At 41.3% G+C, this 18,957-nt stretch overlaps 1 protein-coding gene across 9 annotated transcripts in view; it reads right to left on the reverse strand.

The window, feature by feature from the left end:
• The window catches only part of NAXD (NAD(P)HX dehydratase), a 52,429-nt gene that overhangs the window by 14,526 nt on the left and 18,946 nt on the right, over nt 1–18,957 (reverse strand). For all 9 annotated transcript variants that reach the window (XR_005601573.1, XR_005601572.1, XM_039549953.1 and 6 more), the window contains one exon: nt 14,944–15,052. Coding sequence is in view for 7 of the 9 variants with exons in the window: in XM_039549953.1 (XP_039405887.1) it covers nt 14,944–15,052 (109 nt within the window). In the remaining 2 variants the exon portion in view is untranslated. The remainder of the gene's footprint in view (nt 1–14,943; nt 15,053–18,957) is intronic.

The raw sequence follows: 18,957 nt of genomic DNA on the forward strand, positions 1-18,957 counted from the left end.
GCCAAGCCCAGCAGCGAGGTAGCATCTCTGGGATAATAGATTTAAAAAGGGGAAAAAGTTACTGTGCTGAAGCAATTGCAGCCAGAGAAGAGAGGAGTGAGAATATGTGAAAGCTACAGCCCTGCAGATGGACAGGTCAGTGAAGAAGGGAGAGGAGGTGTTCCAGGCTCTGGAGCAGTCCGTGGGGCAGTTCACGGTGAGGCAGCTGTGCCCATGCGGCCCGTGGAAATTCACAGGGGAGCAGAGATCCACCTGAAGCCTGTGGAGGACCCCACAGCAGAGAAGGTGGATGCCCAAAGGAGGCTGTGACCCCATGGAAAGCTTGCACTGAAACAGGCACCTGGCAGGACCTGTGGCCCCATGCAGAGAGGAGCCCACGCTTGAGCAGTCTGTTCTTGAAGGACTGCATCCCATGGGAAGACCCATGTTGGAGCAGTTTGCAAAGAAATGCAGTCCATGGGAAGTCCACTGGAGAAGTTTGTGGAGGACTGTCTCTTGTTGGAGGGGCCCCATGGTGGAACAAGGGAAGAATGTGGAGTCCTTCCCCAGAGGAGGAAAGAGCAGAAAAGACAACATGTGATGAACTGACCAGAGTCTCCATTTCCTGACCCCCTGCACCACTGAGAGAGGGGAAATACACAATTTTGGAGTTAAAATAAGCTTGGGAAGAAGAGGGCGGTGGAGAGAAGGTGTTTTTAGCATTTGGTTTTATTTCTCATTATCCTACTCTGATTTCATTTGTAATAAAACTCAGTTAAGCTCCCCAAGCTGAGTTTGTTGCACATACTTCAATGTAACAGTAACTGGTGAATGATCTCTCCTGTCCTTATCTTAACCCACAAGCCTCTGTTACATTTTCTCTCCCATCCAGCTGAGGAGGGGAGTGATAGAGAAGCTTTGGTGGGCACCCGGCATTCAGCCAGGGTCAACCCACCACAATATGCAAGCAAACAAGCAATCTCGCCCACTCTGCCTGCTGCAGGAGGCATGTAATGCCAACACAAGCCACACATAGTAAACATACATCTTCAATTAAAAACCCCAGAAAAACCCCAGTGAGTGCTGCCTTGATAGAAATCGGTGCGTAACTGTCAATACAAACTTCAGCTGGTTTGCGGCTCACAGTGCCACTGCAGTATTAGTTTATGCACAAACTGAGACAAGCAGTATGTATGATGTCATTTCACCCATGGTCCTGGAGGTTTTATGCTTGGAAAGCAAAACCAAGGTGGCCCAGACAACAGACCATTTGTAAGAGTGTTTTTTCAGCAAGCAGTATCTCCGAGCAGACTGCCTGCCCTTGTTCTCTTTCCTAACCCAGCAGCAGCAAGGACTGATCCTCAAGCTTTTTAACGAGCAGTGGCCGACAGTCAAGTTCTTTTCCGTGTCAGTTATTACCAACTCATCCTTGAAGCTGGGGGGTTTATCTTTTTCCTGCATACGGTAACAGAGCATTGTATCCATCCAAAAGTCTGAGTACTTCTGAATGCTATTAACATCTTCAGGTTAGCTATCGTATGGCACTGAGCTTTACAGGTTAGCAAGACATGATGTAAAGAATAAGGAAGCAATTTTTAATTAATGTTTAGGGTACTGAACATCTCTCTTTTCTCGTACAGTGGTCAAAATAAACACCCACCTTGCTCCCTTGCTCCCTGTAAATTATTACACATGACATATACATATCCTTACAAACATTACTACCTGATTCTGGTTTTTCCAACACCAGTGGAAGATACTTCCCTTCTATTTTTTTTGGGCAGTGTTTGCAATTTGGAAGCATGAGACTGAAACACCATCCACTGCTCCAAGCCTGAGGACTTGCCTCAACACACAGCTGTGGCTGCAGTAGAAGCTACTAGAGAATAGAAACCTTTCCTACACTTGCACAACTTGGGCTGTGTGTCAGACTGCTCGGTGCCCACCTCCTTTGAGATCCCTAGGGAATACCACAGAGTCTCCTCTTAGCTACTTGAATAATTTTGAACCAATTGCAAATTTTACACAACTCATACTGTTCAGCTCTACTGAATTATTCAAATTTATTAGTAAGTATACTTAACAGCTGTGTGAGGATGGAGTCTTAAAACACACCTAGAATTAACTGCGCCATTCTGAAAACCAGAGCGTCTTACTTTCAAAGCTTTTAAGGAATGTATGAGAGAATAATGTCTTCATTCATTCATGCTAATCTGCACAGATGTGCACAGCTCAGTTTTCCTTCACAGAAGCTGCACTGCTTTGCCCCTGCTGTGTTAAGTTCATTAGCAATTACGTTTAACTCGACTCACTTCGTAACAATGAAAAAAGGCTGTGGATCTAACAACCAGGTTTTGTGTTTTGCTCTGTATATTTTCCTTGTATACATGAATGTTATAGATACAACAGCCCAACTATTTTTGAACCATACTAAGCTCTTCTGATTAGATATCATAGGGTACTGAGACTCAGACCTCAGCAAGATCATCCTCCCCCAATCTTTGAAGAAACAAATACCTTTTACTTTGACCTGGTTTTCTAACTGGTTATAATTACAATATTTTGTACATTAGCAGCTTCACCAAACTCCTTCAGTACACTTAAAATGATTACTGCTCCACTTCCCACTAATATGAATCACCAGTTTATTCTAGTATGTCAGCTTCAGTAAGCCAGTCTTTCATGACACTTCATTTTCTAAAACTAAAAAAGATTCCCCCAACAGTCAGTAAGGAAGTCTGAAGGAAGACACCAGATCTCAGGAGTCCTTAGCCTTCCAAACTATTCTCTTAAATGCATTATGAGCAATCTAGGGAAGGAATTTTGCCAAAGTTCTGTTCCCAAAACAGCTAAGGTTTGGCAGATGCCGTTATTGTTTGGCCCCTTTTCATGTTTCCTCGTAATTGTCATCTTGGCTACTGGAATCTCTTGCTCTCTCCCAAATAAGCAATCTTGAAGATCCATTGTATACCAAAAGAATGTATGTATAAGATTTAAAAAAGTGGAAGTTACAAAGCATGACAGTGTATCTACAGGTAAATAGCATCTGGAAGGCCAGATCACTGGTACACTCCAGAGAAATAAGGCATTTTTTCCTAATCATGTTTTGAGTTCCTACATCTCTAGCACATCTGAAACATCCACAATACTGAAACATTTGACCTCTACTCTAAAGAGAAATTTCACCTTGCTAAGTAAAAGCTACTGGGCAAGCAACTTTTATTGTGCACTAAGTCTCTGAGGTATTGGTTTCTAATCTAACATACTGAATGATCTTTGCTTGTTCTTTCTCTCCTTATAAAAAAAATAATCCGGGGATACAAAGTAATTTGTCTTATTTAGAAAGCTCATTTTTGATTTAAAAAAATGCCAAACAGTACAAAACAAACAAACAAACAAAAGCCCCTATCGCATTTTCCTTTCCTCTTTGTTTCTTAAACCCAGACAGAAACTGCCTGGAGATAGACAAGGAACCTCAGAGAGGAAGTTCTGGGAAGGGAAGGGGTGACTTTGAAACTGTAATAAACAGTAAAGATCAGGGAACCCCTGTAAGACAGCCACACGTTTGAAGGACGCAACATTCACAGGAGACATCGCTTCCTACTGACTGTGGACAGCACCACTGGAGAGCAGCTCATCCCATGCAGCTTACACACCACATTCAGGGTGGGATGAATAGCCAACAGATATACCTGTCTCTCCTCAGCTACAGAGACACTTTACTGTTTTATTTTTAGACACCAAGAATTAGGTGAGATGAAGCCCACTTCTAAACACTCTACTTCTGCAGATACTGTATTAAAAAAACCCTTAAATATTTGCATTAAGATGAGTTTATGGCAATAATGGTAACATCTTCAGTGCAGAGTACTTTGTTCCTGGAAGCAAAAATCAATTTTCAGCTGTATTTGTACCTCAGTATTTGGCATGTATTTCTCTGGTTAATACCTGTAGATACAGAAGAACCTTCACTGTTAATTGCCCAATTACTACATCTCAGACTAACTCTGCTCTCAAACCAGAACCTATTTAACAGCTCCTGATAAGAATTCTATGTATGAGCAGAAACCATCTGTTCAGTTTTATCCAATGTAACAATTATTTCTATGGGAAAGGATTTAGAAGATAACACTGACAATTAAAAATATTAAGAAATGTCACTAGGACACAAAAGCTGAAATCCAAACACCAATGACAAATGAACAGCAACACATAGGGATATCAATGATAAGCCCAAGACATCACCCCTTCCCTTCAAACAGCATTTTGAATATTAAGATTTTGAAGATCCTAGCTCCAGGATATCCCAGTGGACAATCTTTCTGTGCACAGAATTATTATACTACAACAGTGGTGGTTCAGCTTGGAGCAAGGAAGGAGCACTTCCTTCAGTTGATTCCTAAGCCCTCAAGGACATCCAAAACTGAAGCACTGGACTCACAAGGCAACCTTGGCACGAGTCACAAAGCAGAGGGGACAGATGAGAAGAGGACGATACACTGTTCCCACCCAACCTTATGACCTACAGCCACACTGGCTAGCTAAGATATCAAAGTCTGAAATTTGGATTCTTCCTCTGCAATTCACAGCCAGGGCCAAAATTCAGTCTCTTACCTTTCATATTGAGAGTCTTAATAATGGGGTTTGGGCAATCTCTTGCTAGACATATTCTTCTTTGTATCAGCTGGCTAAATACTTGGTAGTCCTCTGAAACCGTGACATTTGCATGAGAAAATGGAAAGAAGCGTCACCCCCTCTTATTAACATCAGTGATGATTAACTGTATTGCAAGACTGCATTACTCATGCTAGAACAAATCTGTAACAGGAGCTTCCTCTCCGAATAACAAGACCAAATCTGAAGCTTCTATCCTCATTAAGCCAAAGAGGAAATTACCTGGGATTCACAAATCCCATGAAGATGCTCCATGGGACAAACTCTCTCACGGTTATTACCATTTGTTAGCAGCACCAAATACTTGACCTTTAGGAATGCCCAAAATAGTATTTCAGTGATTGCAGTTTTTCATGGTGGCAGTTGAAGTAAAGAAAGCCAGAGAGGGTAAAATTAACCTGAATCTACTCCTACTCTACTCCTGAAATACACAATTTCCTGAAAAAACTTTTTTTTTTTTGACTGATTATTCAGGATTTCTACGCAAGCAACCTACTCAGTAAGAACTGAAAAAGAAGTTGTGTCATAGTAGAAACCATTGGTCTATCTGAGGAAAGGTAACCCTTTACTGTAATTACAAAAATTTACAAAGTAAGGATGAAAAATGTATGTGGGTTTTTTTTTATTATCATGGAAACTATTCCCTTAGATGCAAGGCATTCATTGTAGTAGAAATCTGTTTCCTGTCCCAACTTTCACATGGGAATTTTAAAACAGATTCACAAACCCAAATTCCAATCTTTAGAAGAAACCCAAAAGACAAAAGCAAAACACAAAAAAAACAAAACCACCAAAACAAAACTGAAACACACCAACCACCACACTTCCCCCAAAAAAACCTGACAACACAAAACCCCCAACACACTGACACCTGTACAACACACACACAAAGGCAAAATTATTCAGGCTGTAAAGGACTGCGGGAGGGAGAAGCCTGAAGGAACAAATGGACAGGATACTGCTGAAAGAGGGCACAGTAATGCAAAAAAGCATGGTACGATTTAACCATTTGATAGCCTGCAGCTGTGCTGTGAAACACAAGATTCACCTGCACTGTACTAACATGGACATCCAGGACTCCTACACTCTTCCACAAGTATTATGGAAAAGGGAATGGGGATGAGATGAGCCACTGGTTGTAAGAAGCAGCCACGTGGGGAATAGTGGGGAACATGAGAGGGAGGAATAAATTCCCATGGAGCTCCTAAGTACAACCACAGGATCCCTCATCAGCCATGGAAGTCTTCACAGAGCAGCCACGCTGAGGCACCAGGGGCAGAGAACAGGTGCTGCTCTCACAGCGAGTACCCACAGCCTCTTGGAAAGAAACTCTGCAGTCTGGACTTCTCCACCCAAGTCCAACAAGCCTGTAGTAACACCCATCCTATTTATGCTGCCCACATGCAACGGCCTAAAAGCTGGTTCTCCACAGATCCATGGAAAAGACAATTATGTAGATTTGCCCACACCTAAGTTAGATATACTTTTCAGCTTTTTAAATTAGATGTGGATTAGCAGCAGAATGCCTGCCGTGACTTTTAATATACTAGCAGTTTTATCACTACTTAGGTTTTTCTTGATGAGCTGGTTCAGCTACACAAAACTTTGGCATTTGGTGTTTGCAATGGGAAGAATCAGGAAATCGGAGCCAGTCATTTTAATATACGATTGAATTTTAATGAAATGTATAGAAAACTGGAATAGCAGAATATATAAAGCAACATCTATCCCACAACAGTAATTAATTTTCACATTGTCATTTTTTTACCTAGCAAAGGAAAGACTGCTTTACTTGATATCAGCAACAAACACTGCATTTCCTCAGTCCCTTCAGCAGTCATGTCTTGACCCACTCCTGGAAAAATTCCTACTCATGTTCTCAAAAAGAAATTCAAGCCTTAACATGCCATAATAATGGACAATGCTGACCACAATGACATCCAAACACTTTAGGAAGCAGTATTACCTTGCCTTCAGCCCACTGAAAGTGCAGTCCACTGCAACCTGCAAATGCCAAGTATGTAATTACACACTCTGGTTTGGTAAAGACATGCAAACGTGCAGAACATCGCATTGGGAGTGGCAGCCCTTTTTACAAAGAACCCTCTCCTGAAAGCTAGAAACAGAACCTGCTGTTGAAATGCCACCTATAATTGCTTATATTTTCTGCATGGATGCTGCTCTCATCCAGCAATCCTGAATCCATGGTTTTGTCTGAAACAAGAGAGATAAGAGGAAAAAATAGCCAAAATTTTCCTGTACATGCTGCAGCTTAAAGCATTTCCACACACCCTCCTCCCCAAGGTGACCTGGAGGAACAAATAAGTTCCACCCCAACACGCTGCAAATTGATTCCTACAATAGGCACTGAAAGCCCTAGGAAGCATTTCTGCCTTGCTTGCTTCAAGTCTGGATAAATGCAGAGTTAGCAGGGACTCAGCTGCAATAGAGGTCAGGATGCAGCTCTCTGGCGGAGATGCCTGGAAAATGGGCTTGGCAGGCAGGAGTTTGCAATCTTGCACAGCTAGAAGTAGGCAAATATCCCAGGCACAGGCTGTGCTCAAGGCTACAGTCTTAGCTGGCAAAGGGGAAAAGTTGCCCTTAATATATTCTATTTGATGCAAGAAGTTTGAAAAAAATTAAGAATGGAGTTCTACTGTTTGCGATTCTTCCCATTAGAGCCGTATTTTCAGTAACTGGTTTTAGGCTTTTTATTGACTCACTGGTGAAAAAGAGCAGTTATCTCTTAAATGTGCTTTTATTAGTTCCTACAAACTGATCCAAGGACTCATCCTCCTTTCAAAATTCAGCAAAGACAATCAAAATCTCTCTTTGTGGTGAAGATATATATAAATCACCTTTAACTAGCCTAATTGCCTGATTTTTTCCTTATGTATTTCTGTATGCATACCTATCACTAATTCACTAATCACTCCAGTAAGCCCTCAAACCTCATGGAAGGAATGACCACCACTTGTGAATGAAGAACACATAATAGAGATGACTATCCCTCCTCTGGAGCAAATAGGTTCTTCATCTCATGGTTTATGCTCCATTCAATTTATGTTGGTCTTTTGTCTTTTAACTGTAGTACCACATGCTAGGCCCTGTTTTCCAAAACAGCTTTTCAGGTGCACAGCAAAATATTTCACTTAAGCCAGGCAGAGGGTGTTAAGACTCTAAAGAATACCCCCCTACACCATCAGGCTCATTAAGTGCTTTGGGAGATATTAGAAGCTGTTACAATCAACAAAGCTGAAGACATTGTAGATGGCAGCTAATCAAAACTGTTCTACTCTACATAAAAAAAAAAAGAAAATTATTCATTTGTAGATTCCTTCTTTGAATCCAAATGAGATCATTTGCCTTAAGCATGGAAGAAAACTGCAGCTAACAGTTTCTTAATATCAGCTTCAATCACATGCTAAATTCTTAAAGAAGTGACATAAGCCAAAGTAATGCCTGAATACAATACAATATGAAAAAGCAAAAGCCTCTGAAATACTGTCCTAGTTATGAAAAAACCCAGAGCACTCCTTTTTGCCCATGCTCCCCCAAAATCATGGTCAACCAGAGACCATTTGGGAAGCTACATTTATACATACATTTCAGCCCTGAACACATGGAAATCCACTTTTAATTATTAATCCTGTTTATTGCAATCCAAAGTATAAATATCTAAATCAGAATAAATAAAAGCATTAATTTTTCTCATGCTCTCATTCACTGAATGTTTGCACTCACAATGCAAACTCTACAAGGTTTCCAGTTTATAGCTGATTATGTTAACTAGATTTGGCTTAAGATATTCATGGTCAGCTGTTGGTTCTTTGTCTTAAATAAACATAAACTTAAAATGAACTTGTCATGCTTAAAATGAACTTAATGAACTGAATTTATCACTGCCAATTTCTTTTTAGGATTTCTATCTGAATGATGCTCAGAAAGAGTTGAAAAGATATCCAATACCAGTGGTTTGCTTACAAATGCTTTGAAGTACCAAAATCAAGTTAAACAACAATATAAGCCTACATGCAGAAAGCAAATAAATATCCCACTTCACTGTGAATGACTTTCATCAAGACCCATTATACATATTAGAAATAAATTCTGTTTGCAAGCTGCATAAACCTGTATTTAAGGTACTGTTAGCAGATATTCAAACACTATTTTTCTAATCAAGACATTTGTGAGGAAGCCACAGAATACTAACAGTTCTTAGCACAAGCAGCAGTAGTTTCTTGGCATAACCAAGAGGGTATCTCTGCCTTGAGCTGGTGTTTCCAAGGTTTATCCGCACCAGTAACATCGCCACAGAGAAAGAACTGCATCCTATCCCAGCAACTGCTTCCCCTTAGGCGAAGACATCTACAAATTGTGACTCTCATCAGGCCTTTTGAAAGCAACAAAGCTTGGCTATCAAGAGATCAGTTTTTCACTGGATTCTACTTGTGATATGTGCATCAATGCTGGGCGTTGGGTGAAAGCTGACAGCACACGTTGTCACAGAGAGGCCACGTACATCCCACTGGGTTTTGCCCTTGCAGTACCCCAAACACAAGACCCAGCTACTAATACAGTCCCTGCCTGGCTCCGTGGGGTCCCGCGTGCCCCCACAGCCGCACGGGTGGGTTCACTGTTACAGTCGGCAGCAAAGAGCCGAGAAGGGCATTTGCGTGCGTTCTGCCAGGAGCATTTATTGCTGCTACACCGTCGAAGGCTGCAGAGGCAAATACAAACATGATCCCAAAGCTCACAGTTTTATCTGGGGAAAAGGTGGGACTAGGGAACGGGGACCAATGGGGAAGCTCTGGGGGGGCGATAAGGTGTAGAGGCTGACAGCCATCTGAGGGAGCCAAACTGGGATAAATTAACAGAACAGAACAAGCATCCTGGGAGAAGCCTTTCTGGTCACCCTAACACGGTGTGGTTCTTGTGGTACTAGGGACTTGTCTTACTGAGAACTCTCTGTCCCTTGTAATATATGTTCACCGGTCACCACAATTCCTCCTTTCTGTATTAAACAAAAGGGCCTCTCTCAGGGATCCCCCAGAGCTGGGCAGGGACAGTATTAAATGGCGCCCCAAATTGGGCACCACCTATTACTGGGTTCCCTGCCGCCTCCGTGGCTCACATGCATGAGCACACAGATGCAGGGCTGGCTCCACCAATATTAAGCCAATGGCAAGGAGTTGAGAAGGGTTCTTGCCTAGAGTTCCACAGAAAGCAGTTTATTGCTACAACTTGTGAAGGGTTCTAGAGGCAAATGACCCCGAGCACATGACAGCTCAGGCTTAAGTACAGGGGTGTGGCTAGCACCAGAAGCCAACTGGGGAATCACAACTGGGGTACATTACCATAACCAAACACGGCATCCTGGGGAGAGGCTTCTTTCCCTCACCATAACCGATACGTCTTTGGCACCAGAGACTGTCTTACCAAGAGCTCTCTCTCTGTCCCTTGTACCACTGGTCAATCGGCCACCACAAGCTACCTGATCCACTCCAAGCTGAGGGCTGAGAAGAGAAAGAGGCATATCCTCGCTGCTACTTCTGTTCCCTATGAACTGCTGAATCCCCGCAGCAAGAACCTCCAAAGGGTATAAACAGGGAGGAAGCAAATGCACGACACACACTAAAGAATGAAGTTTCTGGAAAATAATTCTTCTGCTGATTAGAGTTGCCATGAGCAGTGACTCCAAACAATAATACATTCCGTTGGTTAATATTTGTACATGGTGGTAGGTACCACAGGCAATACTACTAATCTGTCACCTGCAGCATTCACCTGGGATGCTTCTCAGGTGTCTTACACCTGGTACAAAGAGAACTCAGAGGGCTACTTAGGTATCAAGAGGAAAATCCTTTTCAAGGCCCACAGTGACAGACTTAACTCCAACAGACACATATGATAACAACAGGTGGCCCTGTATTCTGCAGTGCTCTTGATCTTGCAAAAAACTAGTGCAGATAGTGTAGTGAAGCACCTGGTCCCATTCCCACAACTTATTAGGGCTGTGAAGTGTTGCCTCAATCCTTAATGCAGGAGGCTTGAGAGGGGGAAAATAATCCAACTAACCAAACACAGACAGGCTGATGCCTCAGTCAAGGAACTGAGAATCCACCAGTCTGAAAATCTCAAATGGGTTCTCTCTGGGCACACCCGATGGAGATGATCTGTGACATGGGCCCAAACCTCTCTCACCATGTAGATGTTAACTACAGCCAAGACATTTTAACAGAACCTTAAGATGATGACACAAGGGGTGGAAAATGGGATACTGAAATTTATATCCCAAGAGATAGCAGAGATCTTTAAGGACAAATGACTGGCTGAGGGAAGCATTGCTGGGCAAGGGAGTTGAGGGAAGAAAAACAGCAACATCAATAGGCACAAACGGCAGCTAGGCAGGGCCTCAGCCGAAAGAAAATCCAGGCTGGTACTCCTGACATGTTCTGGAAGCTAAAATAAAGACTGAGAACTGAGCAAGAGGAACAAGCATATCGTTTGAGAACCCAGTTGATTTTTATCATGTAATCTGAATTACACAGAGTTGTTCTTGCCATTAATCATTACCTCTCCTACAGGAGGAAAGCAAGCATCCTCTGCTGATAACAGCATTCTGACTTCATGGCTGCAAGGCAAGACACAGCAAGTCTGGAAGACCAGAGTGTGGGACGTAGTGCTGGCACTTCAGGGAGAGAGGCAAGGAACCCAGTGACAAGCAAGGAAGATTCCATCATCGAAGACTTCAGTTAAGGAGAGGGCTCTTCATAAGGATGAATGCCTCTCTACCCGATCCCAACAGTAACTGCTATTCCACCAGCAATCCTGTATCAGTCCATTTGACCTCAAACCCAGGAGGAATAGGAGATGGCAAGAGGGTGGAAACTGATGAAGGACTCAGCCTGTAACTGCCTAACTGCTAGGTGGCAGCAGAATGCAGAACATCCTGGAGCATTAGGCAGCACCTCCTGCCCTCCCAGGTGGCTATGCAAGGAATACTGTATTTTTAACCAAGTCCTCTTGGGAGCTGCACTCACCACTCTGCAGCAGAGGAACCTGGTTCTCACACCTAAGAAAACAGCTCTTGACGGTACAAGCAGAAATTTCCCTACTTCCAAGCTTCTCCTACAAGGAAAATCAGCTCAGAGTAAAGCCAGAAGTACAAACATACATACAACAGCTGATGAAGTAAATTGTGATTGGTAGATATGATAGGAACATAACACTGATGCTGTGTGAAAAAAATATCCAAAAAAGAATATCCAACAGCTCTAGAAATATTCTGCTTCTACACAGAGCACAGTCATAGGGATCTTAGCCTTGCTTCCACATGGCAGCTCAACTCTTTCTCAACAGGCTAAACCACCAGCAGCAACACTCCAACTGAGCTGAACTCGGTGACATAACATACTGGTATCTCTGGCCAGAATCAATCATGGACACTGAAAGGAAAAAACAGATGGCCCGATGTTCCCTACAGGAAAGTTGACATTGTGGCCAACTTTCACATCAGATGCGGTAACAGTATTTCAAAAGTCTGAAGTAGTATGGGCAGCAGAAATGCTTCAATCTGCACACTCCAGAGCTGAGAAACAGCACAGAAATGTGGTTTTGCTCCTTTCTCTTGAAGAGAAGCAGGTCGTACTGCTTATTTGCTTCGAATTTGGAGGGTCTAATCAGGCTGAGACTTGAATTGCCACATCTGCAAGGGATCCTGGTGTACAGCTATCAGGACACAACAAATGCTTCCTTTAGGAGAATTTTCTGAGGCTGCAGTTCCTGGTCCTACAAACCCATGGCTAAAAAGCTCTGACAGAGCATCAGCTCCAAGCAACTGAGTAACAGCATGTGAGGGTTCTGGCACAGACCCACACAAGTGGCACATAAAAGAAGGATGTAACTTGCAGAGTGGCTTCTTGTAACAGGACTTGTAAATGGAATTACAGCCAAACCTACAAAATCACACGAAGCCAGTACATATGCATTCAAAGACTATCAAGGTGATCAAGCAAAAAAAAAAAAACCAAATCAAAGGAAAACGATCACAAGGTGGGTTTTTTTAATCAGACTGTTGAAAGGAGTTCAAGTGCCACAGTGAACAGCGCAGGCATCAAGAATGAGGGAGGAAGGTGACACACTAAAGATGCTGAGGAAGCAAAGCATTCTTTGATCTGGAGATGATGCACCATCTGGTCAACAAGTACTCAGGCTATTCCACAACACTGTCTCTTGGCCATACACCAGAAATTGAAGGTTACTGCACTAGTAATTAATTTCTTAATTTCTCAATGCTCAAAAGAAGAAGCAGCCCAAACAGGACTGTTTGGAGAAGCACATTAATTGGCAATGTGCTGGCACAATACTGACAAGAACTGACATACAAACAGCATCAGAGAGATTCCAGAACAGTATGCCTCAGCACCTAAATGGGGCAGGAGGAAGCAGAGGGGAAGCTGTATCTCACCATCATCACCACTCTGATATAAAATACTGACCAGAAAGCAGACACTCACCTACCTCCCAGCCCTGTGTTCATATGACGTATGCCACAGTTGGCTTAAAGGGAAACCAGAAAACTTTATACTAAGCCAGCCTCCTATAAAAGTTTAAAATAGATTTTTTTTCTTGACACTTAAAATTCACTGCTGAAGCAAGACGGAGACTCAGCTTTCCCTCAGCACAGAAAAGCACCAGTCTTCCTCAGACAGGCAGCCAGGGTTCACTTGTCCCCAATGGCATGTTAAAAGCCTCAGCACTGGGTAACTAATGAACACTTACACAACTACAGTGGAGACAAAGAACTTGAGCTTTAATGTGACTTGAAATTAATAACGCCAGATCCACAGCTCATATGAATGTGCCCTGAGATTTTAGCATGAAGTAACTTCCAAATGCCTTGTCTTTATTGGCAGGGTTTGTTTCTCTAAGCTGGCTTACACAGGACAGCCAGACTGAAGTAAAAGTATGCTTGTAATTCACTAAGAAAGCAATACTAATTTTAGCAATGAGGAAAAAAATACAATCAAGAAATCTTCCAGATACTTCTGTAGTACAGATAAGCACATAGACCCTGGATGGAATTCTGACATAAAAGAAGTTTATCTTAGATATTCTAAATGAATTCTTGTTTTCTTTTGTTTAAAGTTATTTTCCTTTAGGAAGAAATCCCATCAAACCTATTTTTTTAAGCCAAGAAAAAAAAAAAAAACTGTCCCAAATATTTTTTTCTGTAAAAAAAAAATTCTGAAAAAGTGTTTCCAAAAAATAATAAAATCTGCTAAAATTTTTCACTCAGAATTTGATTTCTTCATCAGCTGTAATAAATTTCTTTTTTCTTTGTTTTCTTATCTTTATTAGTTTTGCACCTCTGTATCATAATATATACATTTTCCTTCCAAAAAGAATTAAAGAAGCAAGAAACTCCAACAGCAACTTTCTCTAAAAAAATCCCAGCAAAACCACCATTCGCAGTTCTCAAGGTATTCTAAACACTTGGATAGTGTGGTCTCTCCAGTCTCTTGCCTGCTCTGTTTCGTGATTTCACTGTGTAACTGTCAACATTTCTGTAAATTATATTCTACTTGTTAGTGCCACTGATTAATTCAGTAATACTGCTCAGGAAAAAAAAAACTGAATTGCACAAAATTAGATTGACATTAGACTGAAAGGTACACTTCAAACATGCAAAGATGTGTTGACAGTAATACAAAACATCACCGGGAAGATAGTCTAAGTACATATTATTTAAAGTAAAAAACAATCTAATCTCCTGTTTCAGCTCTCCACTAAGGCTTGACAGAAAATAGGATTCTCTCTTTATCCAAAGTAGAAGTCTGCAACATTTTATAATTAGGAGTATTATTTCTTATTGCAAGGGGATACAGTCCCTGTTCTTTGGTGCATCTGATATGAGCTGTCAAACATGGTTCTGAAAATTAGGAACTCAAATCCGTATTTATGTACTTACCGTACTGGTGCTTTGCACCTAACAAAACACAGAGCCTTTTATCCAGATATGCCAACATCTGTTTCTTAATTAGTGACTTTCACAAGCTCAACAAAAGCAAATCAGAACAACCATACAGGTGCCCAAAATTCAGACTGAAGCTTACAGTTTAACAATGAAAACCATGGAGAGAAACTGTAATTTTCAGTCAACAATATTTTATTAAACTTGATATTTAGCAACTGTATGAAGAACATTTGTGTTATGATGAAAAATGGAGGAATGGTTAATAAAATTCAACATGAAGACACAGGATAAAATATCAGTATGCACATTACCTTAGCATTCTCAAGTAGAACTTCATCTCTACCTAAGCCAGGTCCTATGACAACCGAGTGCAGCCGTGGTAACCACTTTTCCACCTCATGGACAGCATTGGGACTATCACTGCATGGAAATGTGGAAAAAAAAACCCAGCAAGTTTAAAAAGGCTTCATTTTAGTATTCTCAAAAACTGAGTTCAAGATGCAAGATAGAAAGAGAGATTTCCTGTCTTCAGTACCAGGCAGTTTTATCCTCCAAACTACCAAGAATCTGTGACCCAGGAAATATAGAATGGTTGTCCAAATAGCTAAAATGAAAAACTTCTCTCAATTCATTCTTTAGGGGATACCACATAAAAATGAGGAGGTAATTGCAAGTATCCACTATGGTTGTTACAAAATAAAAAAAAAAAAAAATCCAAGCAGGAAACCAACAATTTTTAGAGTCTGTCACAATTCCCTATTTAATGCTTCCTTGCAGAGGTTATACCGTGGAGACAGATCCACCATCTCACAGGTATATATTGCGGCTTGCTGGAAATGATGCAATTGTTTATTACCCCACATGGCAGAATGATAAATCTACTCATATGCTTTTTTGTCAGTTGCTTCATAAGCATTTTTTCCAACTGAATTACAGCCAAATTGTCCCCTTTCCCCAAAAGGCAACAGGAGAAACAAGCTATTCAGTACGGGCATTATCTGCTTGTAAAGCTTAAAATTTCTATAGCATTTTGGTTTATGACTACATTAGAAAAATGATGAGAAAATTCACTGCCAAATACAGCTGCCACAATACAGCATTCAGCCACTGACCAGAGCTGTTTATTTTGTTCTGATCAGTTTTGTTGTGTAAATAGGTCAGAATATTTTGAAAGCACTGCCCAGCATTTCCAGTTAATCCTTACTGACAGTATGGAGGGAAAATTTAGCCTCCCTCCTTCCCCACCTCTGGCATTGGTGACAACAATAAACGAACATTTTAACTGAAGCACAGGGGAATAAAGCTCCCTGTAGGCAGAGCAAGGGGGTACTGCTTCACAGTATTGCTCAGAATATTGTAAGCTTGCAGTGCTTCAACAAAGCTGTATTATTACAGATGAAAGTCACTGCATGTTTTTCACAACCAACAGCTGTCCTGATGGGACACACCACTTGGGAACCAGTGTTTAGGTTGTGTCTGGCAGAATCAGCAAATTCCACAATGATTTCTGCAAGTGCCAGGAGGCCAAAGCTTTTGCAGCTGCAGGGAGCGAGGCATCCCGCTCAAGGGCGCAGGGATGCGGTGCCTGGCTGCAGCCCCGCAGCCCCTCTGCTGACAGCAGCTGCCTCAGAAAGCCCAGAGGTGCCCTGTGCTGACACCACACAACAGCTCTGTCAGAACAAGGCTGCTGGGTGGGAGCAACGACCTGCTGCAAGGGCAAGGGAGACACTGAACCACGGCAGGACATCGCTGTCCCCAGAGCAGTCCCTGTTTTAGCAAGCTGGATTTCCATTTGAACGCTGCAGCTCCCTCCTTTCTCCTCTACCTTTCATGGAAACCACAGTAGCTTGAGAACTATTAAACAGCTCACTTTTCTTTTTATTTTTTTTTGTACCATCACCTATCAGTTTATGATGTATACAGAGGCTGGAAATAAAAATGATTCAAGAAATACCTAAAGAACTATTAAAAAAAAAAAGACAGGTCTTTAATATATGGTAGGTTAAATATGTGAAAAACTGCCTGTAAACCAAACTCTCATGAAACATCACCATTTCTGAATGCAGACCACTTTTCTTTGTTCACATACTGAACTTATTTTATCTTTGAAGAGCAATATATATCTCAAAAAATATATGTTTGTCAAATAAATGTATCTATATACCATGTAGTTGTAAGAATACTGCTATATATATATAAGGACGTCTGGATTCAACATACCTTTGGATAGTAGAAGCCAAATACATTAAAAAAATCTTCATTAAATATAAGCTAAGAACAGAGCCATAGGTAGTACCATAAATGCTCTGCTCTTCTACAAACATCCCATGCAAATAATCTAATGATAAAAAGTTTGTCAATCTATTTATGTTCAGGATTGAAATAAGATAATTTTGTCTAAAACTCAATTGATAATGTGCACTTTTCAAAACAAAGCCATCTCTTGGGAAATAAACAGTCCAATATTAAGCCACTCCCGCACACTTTGCCTCTGGTAATAATAAAAACCTACTGTGGAGCTTTTAATCTTCAAAGCATTTTGCAAACATTATGTTCAACTCCACTGCAACTTCACATCAAGAAGCAATCCAAGATGTGAAGGGTCAAGAGATTAAAAATAGTGCTAATGACTACTGCATCGCAAAATCAGCTATAAAAACATGTTGTAAAGTAACTGATGGATTTTGAATCTTCATAAAGAAAGCAGAAAAATACTGCCTCATGGAAGCATCATGCCAGCTTCACCTCAAGACACCGGACGTTCACAATAGCTGTGGCTATGCAGCTACGGACACTGTACCAATATCCTGTATCTACAGCTGCTCTGAAAGTGGAAGGGCTGTTGTGTTACCTCACAGTTTATGTCCACACACGCACATCAAACCAGTGGCATTTTAAAGCTGATAGGGTACAAATGATCAACAAGCATTTTTCTTTAGGGAGGGATAAACCTTGAATGTTCCTGACCACAGGATTTAGCACAAAGGCAGAAATTCCTCTAGCTCTTAACAGCTACAGTCTATGCGTTATTTTAAACACACTCAGAAAAGCCCTCTGAGGTCAGATGGCCTCTGCACTCTCAGACTTCAGAGCAGACAAAGCTCAACCTGCCTGTCAGGCACAGTTCCTGGACTACGGCAATTCCTCATCAGTGGAAAAAGTGGTTGGAAAAGGCTAGTTGGCATGGGCCAAAATCGTTCCTAAGGATCATCTGGATAATTTGCTGGTACAGATAATTGTGCCTGGGTACTGAGGAACAAATATTTCTTGGCAGTATTTGGTTTATCATTACAGAAAAAGTCAATGCATATTCTTGTTTGCCTGTGGATCAAAACCAGACAAAAGTGTCTTTGGAAAAAACTACCTTGGAGGCACCAGCACAGAATACCATGGCAGGTGCTCAGCTGCTCATGGTGTACTACGCTCACACAAAGAACATAGTGAACCTCCTTTGTCACTTCATGCCAATTTCCCAGCCTGGTTACTAACCTGATCTCAAACCTCTCCTTTTAATTATCACCTCCATTGTGCAAGACATTGGAACAACAACTGAAATTAACGCTGTATTTAAAAAAACCCAACACCTTTTTAGAAAGGTATGAGGTATGAAGAAGATGTCCCCTTGATCAAAAGAGATGTAATCTTCAAGCTTTGACAGAAATTAATCAAGTAAGCAAGAATCACTATAGCCTTTAGAGGAGCAGAGCTATATCATATCCAACTTTATTTCTTTCCAAAAGAGACATCACAAATGCAATACCCCATTCTAAAGCACAAAGCTAGTAATAATATAAAGAGGAGTAAGAAAATCTCTTAAGGCCAGGAGAAAACAGCATTTCAGTTTCTGAGAAGAGGGTAAAAACCTTTGAAAGAGACCTCAATTAAATAAAAATCTGGGATTTTCCAAAATAAAGCAAGGTTTTTTTGGAAAGTGATAGGGCAAGAGTTAGGGTACTAGTCTGGCTTTCCCATAATATAAAAATACAAACTCTGCACCACGGACATACACAATAGGAGTAATTGGGAACCTGAATCCTAGCAGCAACACCTGCAAACATGGAGAGTGAAATACAGTACCATTTTGCAGATGTGTGCAAAAAAAGGTCCTAGTGACAAACCACATCAGGGAATAAATGGGGAATGAGCAGATACTGAACAGCTACTTCCAGCTAATCACTACATGTTATGTGACATGTTATCAGATGCCATTCTGATGAAAATCTAGATTATGACAGCTCACTGCTGCTCAATCAAGCAACTAAGCAACACCCTTCCAAACTCCCAAAAGCTTCCTCAAAATCTTAGGTTGTTTGCAAACAACCTTA

The sequence above is a fragment of the Corvus cornix genome, chromosome 1, assembly GCF_000738735.6.
Source record: "Corvus cornix cornix isolate S_Up_H32 chromosome 1, ASM73873v5, whole genome shotgun sequence".
NCBI lineage: Eukaryota > Metazoa > Chordata > Aves > Passeriformes > Corvidae > Corvus > Corvus cornix.